Source organism: Mus caroli, unplaced genomic scaffold, assembly GCF_900094665.2.
Source record: "Mus caroli unplaced genomic scaffold, CAROLI_EIJ_v1.1 scaffold_18717_1, whole genome shotgun sequence".
Taxonomy (NCBI): Eukaryota; Metazoa; Chordata; class Mammalia; order Rodentia; family Muridae; genus Mus; species Mus caroli.
In genome coordinates this window covers 4,423-18,796 of record NW_018388439.1, presented here as the reverse complement: position 1 = coordinate 18,796, position 14,374 = coordinate 4,423, and the positions used below count along the sequence as shown (strand labels likewise).

General features: G+C 39.8%; 1 protein-coding gene across 1 annotated transcript; it reads right to left on the bottom strand.

Moving 5' to 3' along the window:
• Positions 1-11,898: 11,898 nt before the first annotated feature.
• Positions 11,899-13,177, bottom strand: LOC110287600 (vomeronasal type-1 receptor 2-like). The gene has a single exon (XM_021154174.1). It carries the CDS (start codon positions 13,029-13,031, stop codon positions 12,114-12,116), a length of 918 nt encoding a protein of 305 aa, XP_021009833.1. The 5' UTR covers positions 13,032-13,177; the 3' UTR covers positions 11,899-12,113.
• Between the last annotated feature and the right edge of the window lie 1,197 nt (positions 13,178-14,374).

The window sequence follows — 14,374 nt, the reverse complement described above, 5'->3', positions numbered from 1 at the left end:
GATCCATCTTGGTTAAGACATCCCTACCCCATAGGGTCACAGGAATATTCACAATATAAGGAAAAAATTTCCCTGACTTACCTTCGTCATTTTTCCAAGTCAATTCCTTAGCACTTATAAGGGGAGCAGTCTCATAACCTAGACCACGGAGGCTTTGAGATGATGTTTGCGAAGGCCATTTTGGCGGCTAATCATGAGTGGAGATGATACTGCGATCTGTACCAGTGTCTAATAATCCTAAAAAGGATCGTCCTTAAACCTCTAAAGTTTACATGGGGTGATCTCCGAATTCCATTGAGAAGAAAGTGAACCGAGAACCTGTAGAACCTAGTCCACTCTCTCCACTTATTTTATTATTTGCTGGGAAATATTTATGCCAACTTGGCAACAGTAATAATTGAGCAATTCTATCTCCTGGGGAGACAGCTGAAATGCCACTCGGGGAGGCCACTAAGATTTTCACAACCCCTGTATAATCTGGATCAGTCACTCCAGGGGTACTTTGTAATCCTTTTAAAGCAGAAGATGAGCGGCCAAGCAATAGTCCTACAATATCTTTGGGAAGGGGGCCTTTAAAATCTGTATCTATGGGCTGTACCCCCATCTGTGGGGTTAATACAAGTCTGGTGGTAGAGTGGAGGTCCAATCCTGCGGAGCCAGTAGTGGCTCTCTGCACTCTCTCGGATGATGGAGAGAAGGCCAAGGTTTCTTCTGGTCTTTCTGAAGAGCCCCATATATTTGAGGGCCCTGGGGATGTGGGCCCGTTGTCTGTTTTTTGGCCTGGTGCCACCATATCCTGCTTGTAATGGTTGGCCTTCTATATCTTGTAGATCTGCATTCATTAGCCCAATGTTTTCCCTTCCTACATTTCTGGCATAAGCTGGCTGTCTAGGTTTATCTTATGCGGCCCATTTTTTATTTTCAGGGCAGTTTCTTCTAAAATGTACTCTTTGGCCACACTTATAACAAGCATCATTATTAGATCTGCTCAATTGCATTACAGCTGCCACCAGGCCTGCATTGGTTAACGGGCCCACCTGTCCCTGTGTTATCCACCCTCTGTAATAGACATCTGCACTGATTTTCTAGATATTATCACACAAAATAGTGTCTCAGATATAGAGTCCTTTGGGTACATTCTAGGCATTTAGTACTGTCATTATTAGCTTTTGAAAACCAAAAAACTATTTTCATTGTGGGTGGACCAGTTTACATTTCTACTAACACTGAATAGGTGTTCCTCTTTCCCCAATTTCCTAATTTGTGTTGTGGCTTTTAACTACAAACAAAAGGGGTTGATTACTCAAATAACTTTCATACTATTGTTGCATGTGTGGCCATATCTTGCATGCTAGGCATTATTGTAGTTTATAGTGATCTCAGCTGGGTCGGATTGATGAATGCCTTTTCTCTCCCTAGAATGTAAGTAGAAACTTCTGGTGGTGTCAAATTTAGCCAGAAATGAAGAAGCTTCCAGATCAGTACTAACTTGATTTGTCTGTCCTATAACTTGAGGGGTAAGTTCTTACTTTAAAGTTCTAGAGGATAATAAAGAACAATGGCAATAGTCATCACATTTGGGTAATTTTATAAGATCCCTTTGATCAACACTGAAAGAGTCTGAAAGGAGCCCCTCGCTCAGGCCTCAGGACAATAGCGGACACCCAAGAACTCACGACAGACCGAGCTTGTTGCAAACCTCATGAGGCTTTATTTGGGGAAAGCCAGAGCTCTGGGGACAACTAATATTCCATGTAGCAGTAGAGGAGTCGACCTCGAGGGGAAAGAGGTCCCAGTTTTTATAGGCCCTCAGGGGGGAAAGGAAAAGGGGGAGAGTAGGGGATTTCCAGATCTAAACAATGTCTATTCTCAAGAAATGGGTATGGGAGGGGTACAAGGAAAGAGTCTAATGAAGGTGCAGTAATGGGCACACACTTGGTCAGAACATTGGCAGACACACAGGTTCAAGGAGTGGCCAGAGCATTGTACACCTCTATTTTTCTAAATCAGTGAAGCTAGTTCTGCTAACACTGACATCTATCTTGTTAATTTCAGGGCTTCTGTGTCCTTTTACATTCTGCCAGGATCTTTCAAACACCACACAAAGGGATTACTCATACCTGTAACTGGCCTATAGTGTGTTGATGAGCTATTGTGTTCTAACCCATTGTGAGGTAACTGAATTTAAACCCTTTTTACATAACAATATGCATATGTGCATAAGTAAAAAGATTATTTTATTTGTATATGTGTGTGCCTGAGAGTATTAATAAGCCTGTGGAAGCCAGAAGAGAGCAATAGATCTCCTGGAACTGGAATTACAGGTGGTTGTGAGTCACCTATGTAGGTGCTGAGAAATAAATCTGAGCATTCTGCAAGATTGTCAAGTGCTCTTAATGAGTAAGCCAGGGTTTGCGCTCTCTCTCTCTCTCTCTCTCTCTCTCTCTCTCTCTCTCTCTCTCTCTCTCTCATCTTAGAAGGCTTTTGTAATAGTAGGTTTCCATATGGCCTTTTCACAGTTTTTTTAGTATCATTTCTTATAATTCCTTCTCTACTGTGCCCTCTTACCCTCCACCTCATTTCTTCATTCCTGTTTCATTATTCCCCTTTACTCCTTAATACCATCCATTTTCCATCTCTGTTTCCTTAGAATCTCTTCACTTCACACTTACTTTCTAGTTTCTTGTTCTATGGGCTAACTAATTTAAATGAGTCTGTCTAGGAGGGTGAAACATTTTTGTTTTTCAGCCCAGGCTCTTTTTTTTTTTTTTTTCAGAACAGTATCCTCCACTATGAGTTGTATAACTCTCTACATGCCTGTGGACCTTTCCAATTGTCAGATCTGGTCCCTGTCCTTGGTCCACAGCTTCTTATAAAGCCTTTGTAAATATAGTACTCCCCAAGTTCCCATAGGTCTCACCACATTTTAGGACTGTTTCTCACCCTGGTGTTACAGAGATATGGTTCAACCTCAATACCCACAAACCTAACACAGATCAAACCTTGTTCCCATTTTAACTTCCTAGTTATTACTGAAGCCAATTCATGGTTTAGATAGGTATTCTTACTAGGAAGATATCGAACAGCAAAATAGTTTCAATTGGCATTTCCACAATAGCAAATTATATCAGACATTTTAAAAATGACTATTAGAGATCTCTAAGTTCTAAATTCTATAATTCCCTAAAGCTTTAGGTGAATTATTGCTACATCCACTCCAGGAGTGACTTGCATGACAGGCTGGAAACCTGGAAGCAGTCCTGAGGCAAAGAGTTTCACAGAAACTAAGCCTCCTAGAACCTCGGCATTCTCATAGCAGGTACACTCAAAACCTGTCCCTGTGTTAGTCTGTTATATGGATCCGTGTTCTCTCGTTCAGTATTCTTTTATTATAAGTGCCTTTAAGGATTGATTTTGACATATAGCTAAGCTTCCACCAATGTTCCAATGTCCTAGAAAGTCCTTGAAGCCGACCCTGAGCTTGGAATTCAGTAAGAATGTTATCTATTCAGTAACATTCAAATTTACTTCTAGTAGAGACAGTGAAACTAATTAGGCATTACAATTTACTTTAATAGAACTAGAAAAGCTCAGCGCTGGTCTACATAGTAATTACTTAGAACAATAGCTGAGTCACACCCATACACAGGAATACACAATGGCCTAGGAAATAGGTGGGTTGTAGTATTATTCATGAATTGGTTAGTAGAATGGAATTCCCCTGGTGCAGGTTTTTCACTAGGCCCAGAGGAATAGCATAATTGGGTATTTACTAAAGGACCCCAGGTGGTGGGCTTAACAAGAGACTAGCATTGCATCAGAGCATTCACCTGGCTCCTGTGTTTAGCTGATCTTAATTAAGGGTTGTTCCTATTCTCAGTTGTAAACATGGCCTAGCTCCCACCATCTTTTTATGTATGCATTTTCTTTGTTTTATGTTAAGAACCAGTGTACTTTGATGGATGTATTCGCCTAGCTTTCTTGTTTTTCTTCTGTATTATAAGACTGGTGCTCACTTTGAGAAAATATATCCAGATACAGCACTCCCTTGTGTCCGTGTCTGTTTGTTACCCTTTTTTTGTCACCAACTCCATGCCCACCTGTCTGGAACCCTAATTTCCCATGGATTGAGAAAGGCCGACTGAGACCAGTCCATGGCAAATTATTAAGACATTTATTTGGCATTTATCTGGTTTTATTTCCTTTTCAGCTTCTCTCTTAGTAGTATCTTAATTGTATCCCAACATGGTTTGTGTTGTAAAATTTTTCATTCAGGTCTTTGAACTTTTCTAATTTCATTCTCAATTTCTTTAATGACCACTTTACCTTTCAGGAATGTGTTTGTAATATCTATGGATTTGTGCATTGTTCATAATGGCTCAGAAACTTAGAAAAATCTTTAGCTGCTCTGTCTCATTTTGCAATTCATAATACTGACTAGTAAGTATCATCAAGGTTGAGAAGCACTGCAGTACAAAAACAGGGGGATTTCTCTTCTGTTTTTCTTCTTGTACAATGGAATAGAGCAAGGTGAGCACACATGATCAATGATGCAGCCACAAAAGGACAGATGACATTAAAGTGTACATGAGCAACATCAATACCAGTCTCTGTGAATAAGTGTTGCCAGTTGTCCAGCGGCTCACAAGGACTGGTACACCTGAATAGCAGGCTGGCACTGAAAGAGAGGGAAACTAGGCAACGAGAGGAAGATGGAACCAAGAGAGTGTTCTGATCAAAGTTCAAAGTTTTAATGGCGGACATGCTTTATAAAAGGGGGGGGGAGTCCATTCCCACCAATTCATCCTTGGAGCCTGGAACCAGCTGCAGGTGATGACTTGCAGGATAGGGTGTAGTCTCCAGAATAGCTCCGGGGCCTCTCAGCAGGTAGCAGTATCTTGAAGAGGAACAGAGGCAGTGGCAGAACAATAGAGTGATCTAGGGAGGAAGGCTCCACCCTAGATAATCTCCTTAGTGGCAGCAAGGTCAAGTTCTGGCTCAGCCTGCTTCAGGCTTATGGGAGGCTACAAATAAGGACAGATAATGTAAATGGAAATTACCCAATGAAGGTTTCCTTTTCTTACATCTTACAGAAGTTCCTCTAGAAAATCTTGTAAAAACTCCTCTTGGGGGACAGGGAGATAGTCCAGCTGCTAAGAGCATGTATTACCTTCAATAGTATCTGAGTTTGGTTTCCAGCAGAAATGTAAGCTGGCTCACAGATGTCTGTAACTCTAGGCCTTAGAGATTTAACTCACTCTTCTTGCTTTCTTAGGCACTACCTTCATGTGTAAAGATCCATAGTCAGAAACTTACATGAACATTCAAAAATAAAAATCTTAAGATAAAGAAAGCAGACTTATGAACTAGGTACTTTATCATATCCATTTTATCTGTGAACAGTGGGGTTTTGTTGGAAGGTTTTTGAGATTGGCAAGAATCATGAAGGCAACAAGCATTAGAACCTGATTAGCATGAAACCATCTATATACTTCAACAATTTTTATAAGTACTAGGTTTTAATATGCTTTTATCCCTACCCCACCAGCACACAAGTTAAATTTTTCAAAAGATGTGTCATGTTCTTGGCACTCATTTGAAGCCAGAGAAGAATCTGACATGGATTCACCCATATTGAAAGACAGTTCCTCTTCAGTTATGAAGGACAGATAAATATTCAACTCATTTAGAGATAGAAAGAAAGAGGGAGAGGAGAGAAGAGGAGAGGAGAGGAGAGGAGAGGAGAGAGAGAATATGAATGGAACATCTGTTAGTATACCACTGCTGAGAAAAAGTGAGTATATCATTGCTGAGTAAAATTGAAACATGTTGAGTTTGTACATATAAATCAGTTGGAGCAGGGCAGTGGTTCTGAATGCCTTTATTTAGTCCCAACACTAGAGATGCAGAGGCCAGTGGCTGTCGATTCAGCTAGCCTGGACTACAGAGTCAGTTCAATGACAACTGGAGGTCCACTGAGAACCCCGTATCAAAAAACAAAAAGAAAAACATGAATGTCTTCTTGGGACTGGGTTACCTAACTCAGGATGATATTCTCAAGTTCCATCCATTTGCCTGAAAAATTCATGGTGCCTTGGTTTTTAATAGCTATATAGTATTCCATTTTTGAAGATGTACCAATTTCTTAAAGATTTTTTTTATTAAAAAGCCACTTTTATTAATCATTTCTAATGATAGTCAGCTTCCCAGTTACACCTCCACAACTCCCATTATACCCCCCACTCGCCCCTCACATTTGCCTCTATAAGGTTGATCATTCACCCACTAACCTATTCTTGCCTTACCACTCTAGCATCCCCCTACTCTAGGTCATCAAGACTCCATCTTCTCCTATTGATGGTAGACAAGGCCATCCTCTGCTAAATATGTGTCTGGAGTCCTGGAACACTCCAAGTATACTTTTTGGTTGCAGTTTAATCCCTGGGAGCTCTGGGTAGTCCAGTTATTTAATATTGTTCTTAATATTGGGTTGCAATCACTTTCAGCTCCTTCATTGCTTCCCCTAGCTCTTTCATTGGGGTCCCCAGTATCAGTCCAATGTTTGGATGTGAGTATCTGCATCTGTATTTGTCAGGTGCTGGTAGAACCTCTCAGGGAACAGCAGTATCAGGCTCCTGTCAGCAAGTGCTTCTTGGCACCAGCAAGAATGTGGTGGTTTAAACGCTGACACCATTGCATACACTAGCAAGATTTTGCTGAAAGGACCCAGATATAGCTGTGTCTTGTGAGACTATGCCGGGGCCTAGCAAACACAGAAGTGGATGCTCATAGTCAGCTAGTGGATGGATCACAGGGCTCCCAATGGAGGAGCTAGAGAAAGTACCCAAGGAGCTAAAGGGATCTGCAACCCTATAGGTGGAACAGCATTATGAACTAACCAGTACCCTGGAGCTCTTGACTCTAGCTGCATATGTATCAAAAGATGGCCTAGTCGGCCATCACTGGAAAGAGAGGTCCACTGAACACACAAACTTTATATGCCCTAGTACAGGGAAACGCTAGGGCCAAAAAAAAAAAAAATGGTAATGGGNGGGTAGGGAAGTGGGCGGGAGGGTATGGGGGACTTTTGGGATAGCATTGGAAATGTAATTGAGGAAAATATGTAATAAAATATTAAAAATTAAAAAAAAAGTGGTTTAGCCATGAGATCTGCCCTGGAGTTTGGTTGATAAATCTAGTAATTCTCTAGTGGAGAAAAATCTATTTCCCCCTTCTCAACAGGTATCAATTACAAACAGTTGCCTAGTTGGGGGGTGGGATCTTATGTGTACTGCCTGATCTTGGTGATGGGACTTTGTCTAATTTGAACACATACGAGTTTTATGCTTGCTATTACAGTCTGTGAGTTCCTCTGTGTATCAGTTCTGTTTGTGTTTTTTTTCAAGTTTTGCTTTCTCTTATTTATTGAAACAAAGAGAGAATATATGACGTTGGGTGGGCAGAGAGGCTGGGAGGACCTGGAAGGATTTGGCAGAGGGAAAATAGTTCAAAAACCACTGTCTAAATTATTTGATCATCAGCACAGTAGTAGGAAAATCTTGGGATTGTAATTCTTGAGTAGTACCTAAGCACAAGTAAACTAACAACACATGGATAAAAGGCTTTGACAGAATTGCTGTCTCTCGTGTATTATGAGGTGACTTGATATTATGGAAGATTTAGATGATTTTGATATTGAAATCAAGGTAGAATGCACATTAAAAATGTAATTAAAAGAAAAAAAAGAATGTGGTGGCTTGTTTTCTGCAGATGAGCTGGATCTCTATGTGAGGCAGTCTCTGAATGGGCTTTCCTTCCATCTCTGTTCTCTTTTTTGTTCCTGTATTTTCTTTGGACAGAAACATTTCTGGGTTAAAAATTTTGAGATGGGTGGTCCCGATCATGTAATGTGCTGTATAAATCTACTGGGGATGGTCTCTAAAGGTTGTGTCTTTCCTTTGTTGGGTATTTCAACTAATGCCAGAGGCATTGATTCCCAGGATCCTCTCTTTTCCATAGATTGTGGGACTTTGTGGTGGTTATGCCTAGTTTACCACACCCCGCTGCTACATGTTTCTATTCAATTTCCTTACTTCTCTCCTGTACATTCCAATATCTGTTCCTGCAGTTTTTTCCATGCCACTCCTCTCTTCCTCCAAGGTCCCTCTAGCTCCTGTGATTATTTTGTTCTCTGTTTTATGTAGAATTGAAGTATCTATAATTTGGTCTTCCTTNTTCTTAAGCTGCATATGGTTTGTGGTTTGTATTGTGGCCATTCTGAGTGTTTGGCCTAAAATCTACATATCAGCGAGTACATACCATGAGTGTTCTTTTTTGTCTTTGTTACCTCCCTCACGATGATATATTCTAGTTCCATCCATTTGCCTGCGAATTTTATGAAGTCATTGCTTTTAATAGCTGAGTAGTACTCCATTATATAAATGTAGCACATTTTCTGTATCCACATCTGGGTTGTTTCCAGCTTCTGTCCTTTATGAATAGGGCTGCTATGTACATAGTAGAGCATGTGTCCTTGCTATATGTTGGGGTATCTTTTGAGTATATTCCCAAGAGTGATATTTCTGGGCCCTCAGGTAAAAGTATTTCCAATTTTCTGAGGAACTGCCAGACTGTTTTTCAGAGTATAGATCCTGGGGCTGGAAATCAGGTAACCAATTCTAAGTGGTGAGTTTTTTTTTTTTTTTAACCTGTTGAGCTATCTTGCTGCCTCTTATTATTGCCAATGTTATGATCAAGATATGGTGCTATAGTTTTGTTCGTTTTAATGTTAGTGCAAGTCTGTGAAAAGGTACTTGAAGCCTTAGTATTACTTTTGCAACCCAGTGTAAATCTATTCCTCAATATAGAATGTGCAAACTGTCGTTTCCTGTTCAATTATTTCAAGCTCTTTCACTATAGCTGTTTCTAGTGATTTTTCCTCCCAATTGGAAAGGAAGCCTCAAATGGGCCAGATAAATTTCTCAGTTTGGGGCTGGTATGGCTCAGCAGGTCAGAGCCTTAACCACTTTTACAGAGGATCAGAACTTAATTTGTAGAAACTGTATTTATAGGCTTACTTTTGCTTATAACTCCAGCTCTAGAGGTATGACACCAATTCTTCTTTTTATTATTATCTTATTTATTTGCATTCTAGCCATTTTCCCACCTCCCAGTCAGTCCCCTGTTGCACTATTGCTCATCTCAATCCTCCTTCCCTCCACTCTTGCAGGATGCTCCCCACAACAGGACTCCATCTTTCCTGGGTCCTCTCAAGGGTTAGGCACATCTCACACTGAGACCAGAACAAGCAGACCTCTGCTATATCTGGGCTGGGGGCCTCTAACCAGCCTGTATATGCTGCCTGACTGGTGGGCAGTCTTTAAGAACTCCCTTGGATCCAGGTTAGTTGAGACTTCTGGTTTCTCTATGGGGTCACCTTCCCCATCAACTTCTTCAATCCTCCTAATTCAACCATAGTGGTCAATGAGTTTAGTCCAATATTTAGGTATAAGTATCTGTGAACACGTCAGTCAGCTGCTGGTAGAACTTCTAGGAGGACAGCCATGAGAGATGTCAGGGGTCTGTGTTAGTTCAGACTTACTTGCCTTCCTATTGGGTTGCCCTCCTCCTCCTCACCTTTTTCTAGCCTTGTCCTAATTCAACCACAGGGGACCTTGACTTCAGTCCATTTGTTGGGTATAGTTATCTGCATTAGTCTTAGTCAGCTGCTTATTGAGCCTCTCAGAGAACAGCAATGCTAGGCTCCTGTCTGTTAGCACACCACCGCATCAGTAATAGTGCTGGGCCTTGGAGCCTCCCCTTAAGATGGATGCTGATTTGGGCAGTTGCCTGTACCTCCTTTTCTTCAGTCTCTTTTCCATTTTTGTCCTTGCAGTTCCTTTAGACAGGAACAATTCTGTCTTGTTGCCCTTTCTTTGTACTGGAGGTGGATTCTACAAGTTCCCTCTCTCCACTGTTGGGCATTTCATCTATGGTCCCTCCCTTTGAGTCCAGAGATTCTTCCACCTCCCACATCTCTGGTAGCTTCTATAGGGTCCAGACAACTTTCACTCTCTGAAGTTGCATATTTCCATTCATTTTGCTGGCTCTCAATTCTTCTCTCCTGTTCCCCCAGCCCTGAATACCTGATCATATTCCCCCTTTTCCCATGCCCATATCCCTTTCCGGTCTCTCCCTCCCTCTATCTCCAGTGATTGCTTTCTTCTCCCTCCCAAGTAGGAATACATCCTAATTTGTGCCCTTCATCCTGTTAAACTTCCTGTGTTTGGTGGATTGTATCCTGTTTATACTGTATAATTTTTGCTAATATCCATTTATTAGTGAGTACATACCATACATTTCCTTTTGGGTCTGAGTTACCTCATTCAGGATGATATTTATTTTTTAGCTCCACCCATTTGCCTTCAAAACTAATGATTTCCCATTCTTAATAGCTGAATAGTATTCCATTGTGTAAATGAAGCACATTTTCTGTATCCATTCTTCTGTTGTGGGACATCTGAGTTGTTTCCAGATTCTGGCTATCACAGATAAGGCTGCTATGAGCATAGTGGAGCACATATCCATGTAGTTTGGTGGAGCATCTTTAGTGTATGTGCCCAAGAGTGATACAGCTTGGTCTTCGGGTAAATCTATTTCCAATTTTCTGAGGAATCTCCATATAGATTTCCAGTGTGGTTACACCATTTTGCAATCCCACCAGCAATGGAAGAAGGTTTCTCTTTCTCCATATCTTTGCAATATGTTCAGTCATCCTAGTTTTTTAACTTAGCCACTCTGATTGTTATAAGGTGGAATCTCCTTGTCTTTTGATATGCATTTCTCTGGCCACTAAGGAAGTTTTAGCATTTCTTTAAGTGTTTCTCAGCCATTTGAGATTCCTCTGTTGTGAATTCTCTTCTTAGTTATATATCCCATATTTTATTGTGTTGTTTTCTTATTTTGGAGGCTATCTTCTTGCGTTATTTATATATTGTTCATATTAGCTCTTTATCAGATGTGGGGTTAGTGAAGATTTTTCCCAATCTGTGACATCTATTCTCCATAAGGGGAGGGAATCCCCATAAATACATACACATCCAATACACATAAAAATGCTAAAATACTTTACTCACAGATGTAATTAGCACGTCAGATTTTGGGTTTCATCATACTGACTGCTATAACCACTCCAGATACTTATCTTGTGAGCTCTGCTGCCTTTGGACATTTTCATGCATCCAAAATGTTTCAATGCTTGACTATAATCTCCTAAGAAAATAATTTTCTGACTGAGGAAACCACTAACAGACAGAGTGACAACTTTGCCTCCACATTGATATGGTACCTCTTGTCTCCTATTGGATGCATAGGTGTTTCTGATTGGAAAAACAATTTCACCGTGACCCAGAGTGAAGACACTGCCAAGACCTTTCAGGAGAAGATGTCCAATGTGGATCCTGGTATCCTCCGTGGTCCAGAGACTTTAAACCTCTTAAGGCTCCTGAGCATGAGCTGCTTTTGCCTACTTTTCTCTTTACTCTTGATGTAGTGAGCAGCTTGCACTTCTCGAGAGAGCATGAAGTGATGCTGTTCAATGGTTGACTCTCAACTTGAGTGGAGTCTAAGATAGCAAAACATATTTCTCCTAACTAAAATGAAATGAAATGTAATATATGGAAAATTAACAAGCATTTCATCTTTGAAAAATTTAGTCATAACCATACATCCTTATTTGTTCAGATGTAGAACTATGGAGGGATTCTGTTGTTATCTAAAGTTAATGTGTTAAGTTAAAAGGAGAAGAGAGTAATATTTTGATCAGGAACTTTTTTAGGGAGGATGGATTTCATCTGTTTTAGACTAGCCTTCAGCAGAGTGCAGTTATATACCAGAGAATGGAGTGTGGTGAATAACTCACTGTTTCAATCTCAGATTCCAACAAGAAATCTTTTCATATCAACAAGTGATTATAACCTTACTCTTTTATAAGTATAGCAGTGAGCACCATACCTTGTTCATACAAGCTTTTAAAAACATATTTATGGAATAAACTATTTAATGGTATTAGCAAAGCTGTCTTCAGTGTTTGGCATTTTTAGTGACTCTGGCTTTCAACAGTTGACGAACACAGAACAAGGACCCTTAGGGTCTCTGAAGATCAACAGTAAAGGAGAAATTGTAGGGAAACCTGAAACCAAAATGTCATTGCAATGCCTCAGAAAATGATGAGAATATATAAAATAGGTGTAAAAGATGATACAAATAAGGCTTAGAAGATAAAAGCCAACAAATGTGACTACCAGCATCAGGATAGTATGGGTTGCTGTGGTCTCTGCTTGGCCCCTGGGGTCCTGATTGAAAGTGAATATATGCTGCATTCTCTGACAATGTCTATGGAGGAGAAGTACCATTGAGACACTGGTCCAGACCATGATGCTCATGAATGTGGCATCATGGGCGAACCTCAAGAAGACAATGCCTACACTGAATTCAGAAGTGGAACAGAACAACTTGCTTTTAGAGTTATTGTTATTGTCTGTTATCTGTGGACCAGTGACCTTAATTGGAATGTAGATGTTATTTAAGACACTGAAGAACCAACAACTGTAACAAGAATAACTTGCCATGTTTGTGACACTTGCTCTGAGTATTCCTTTACCTGAATTAACAGGAACAAGTGTGACAAACTGATGGATACTCAGAACACAAGTTGAACACAAGTTTGTGCTTCTTGCAACGAGGCGAGTGAAGAATTCTAATTTACATTTGAGGTCAGTTTGAGGAATAATTGGAGCAAAAGTCATCATGTTGTTTGGAAATATAGTGAGGAAGAGAGTTAAGGCATTGGCCACAGCCATGTGTCTTAAAATCACTTGTCTGGGCCTCTGTTTAGAACCAGTCGAGATTGGAGAGAAATTATAGACAAAGAGAAATACATTGGCAAAAGTCCCAACCCCAAACTGGCAAAGCAAGAGGATCTGAAAAGCCACTTCCTCAGTGGTTCTCAGGGATGTATCGTGAGTAGACATGGAGAGGGCTTTTTCTGACCCTAGACTGATGATTAGGTAGGACACTGCTGTCTTCAGGATTCTCTTCTATTGCCCATACTCATCACTTATCTTTGGATAATATCTTCTCTCGATCAGGGAGACACTATTCTTTCACACTACAGGAAATTTGCCTGGAGAACAATACATGGACAATAACTCAGAATAAAATTCTGTACTTATAAATAACTCCTGCCTCGAGATATATTTGCATGGCAACTATTTCTTTATGTTCATCTAGTTCAATAACCTACAAAATGACACCCGTTTTAACACACCATATGGTTTGCATATACATAAAGAGAGGAAAGAGACCAGTATAAGTATGTGATTCCAAAATCAGAATTCAATACAATTAGGAGGGTGGATAGGCTTCAAATATCATGTAACTTTATCAATAAAGTCACTTAATGAAACATAAATATTTCATCTGAATTCAATATAATTTGGAGGGAGAGGAGGCTGCAAATGGGATGAATTTTAATCAATAAAATAACTTAATCAATTAAAAAAGAAAAGAAAGGAAAAATGCACCATAAAAATAATGAATACAATTTCCTCATGTTATAGCAACATGTTAAAAACAATGTGTATATTAATAAGATGTATGGTTACATATAATAACCCATAAGGTTTTGTAACTGAATTCAGATGTAGAATGTTAAGTTGTTGGCCTTTGAGGACCTTTTATACTACTCAGCCACACAATAAAATATGAAATATTTCTGATAAAGTCACCTGTGTTCTCATCACACAGATGAACATATGTTTACCTATTTATCCTCCATGTCAAAAAATCCACTTGCTAACAAGTTTCATTCATTCATATTTTTCCCAATCTTAATTTTTGTTCTATAAACCAGGTTCCAGAGTTTTACCTGCATTATCTCCAGCTTCCTGCCTAAATTATTAACACAATCACTATTATACCCTTTGCAAGCTGATGCTCAGTCTCCACTTTGCTCATTTATATGTTTAGTATAGGAACATGAGGGCCTCCATCCACCAGATAAAATTTAACATCTCACATACATAAGTGACATTGAATGCAGTTTTCTGCTAAGAGTAAATCTAGAAAACAGACATTTCTTTGAGATAAAAGAAAATATTAAGCAATTTGAGTAAAATTTCAGTCTTCAAAAAATTAATCAGTCATGTTGGCTTTAGGAGACAATGTACACAGAAGAAGGGAGAAGAGAATTCTAAGAAGCCTATGGTTGCAAGAATCCCACCTTCTGAGACACAGGATGAAGATGATCATCTGATGGCCACATCTGGAACACACCTCCTAAAGAACCATATATTGTAGTGCCTTTTACAGCAAA

Coding starts and splice junctions, on each gene's coding strand:
- LOC110287600 (XM_021154174.1), bottom strand. CDS start 13,031: ATGTCTACTCACGATACATCCCTGAGAACCACTGAGGAAGTGGCTTTT.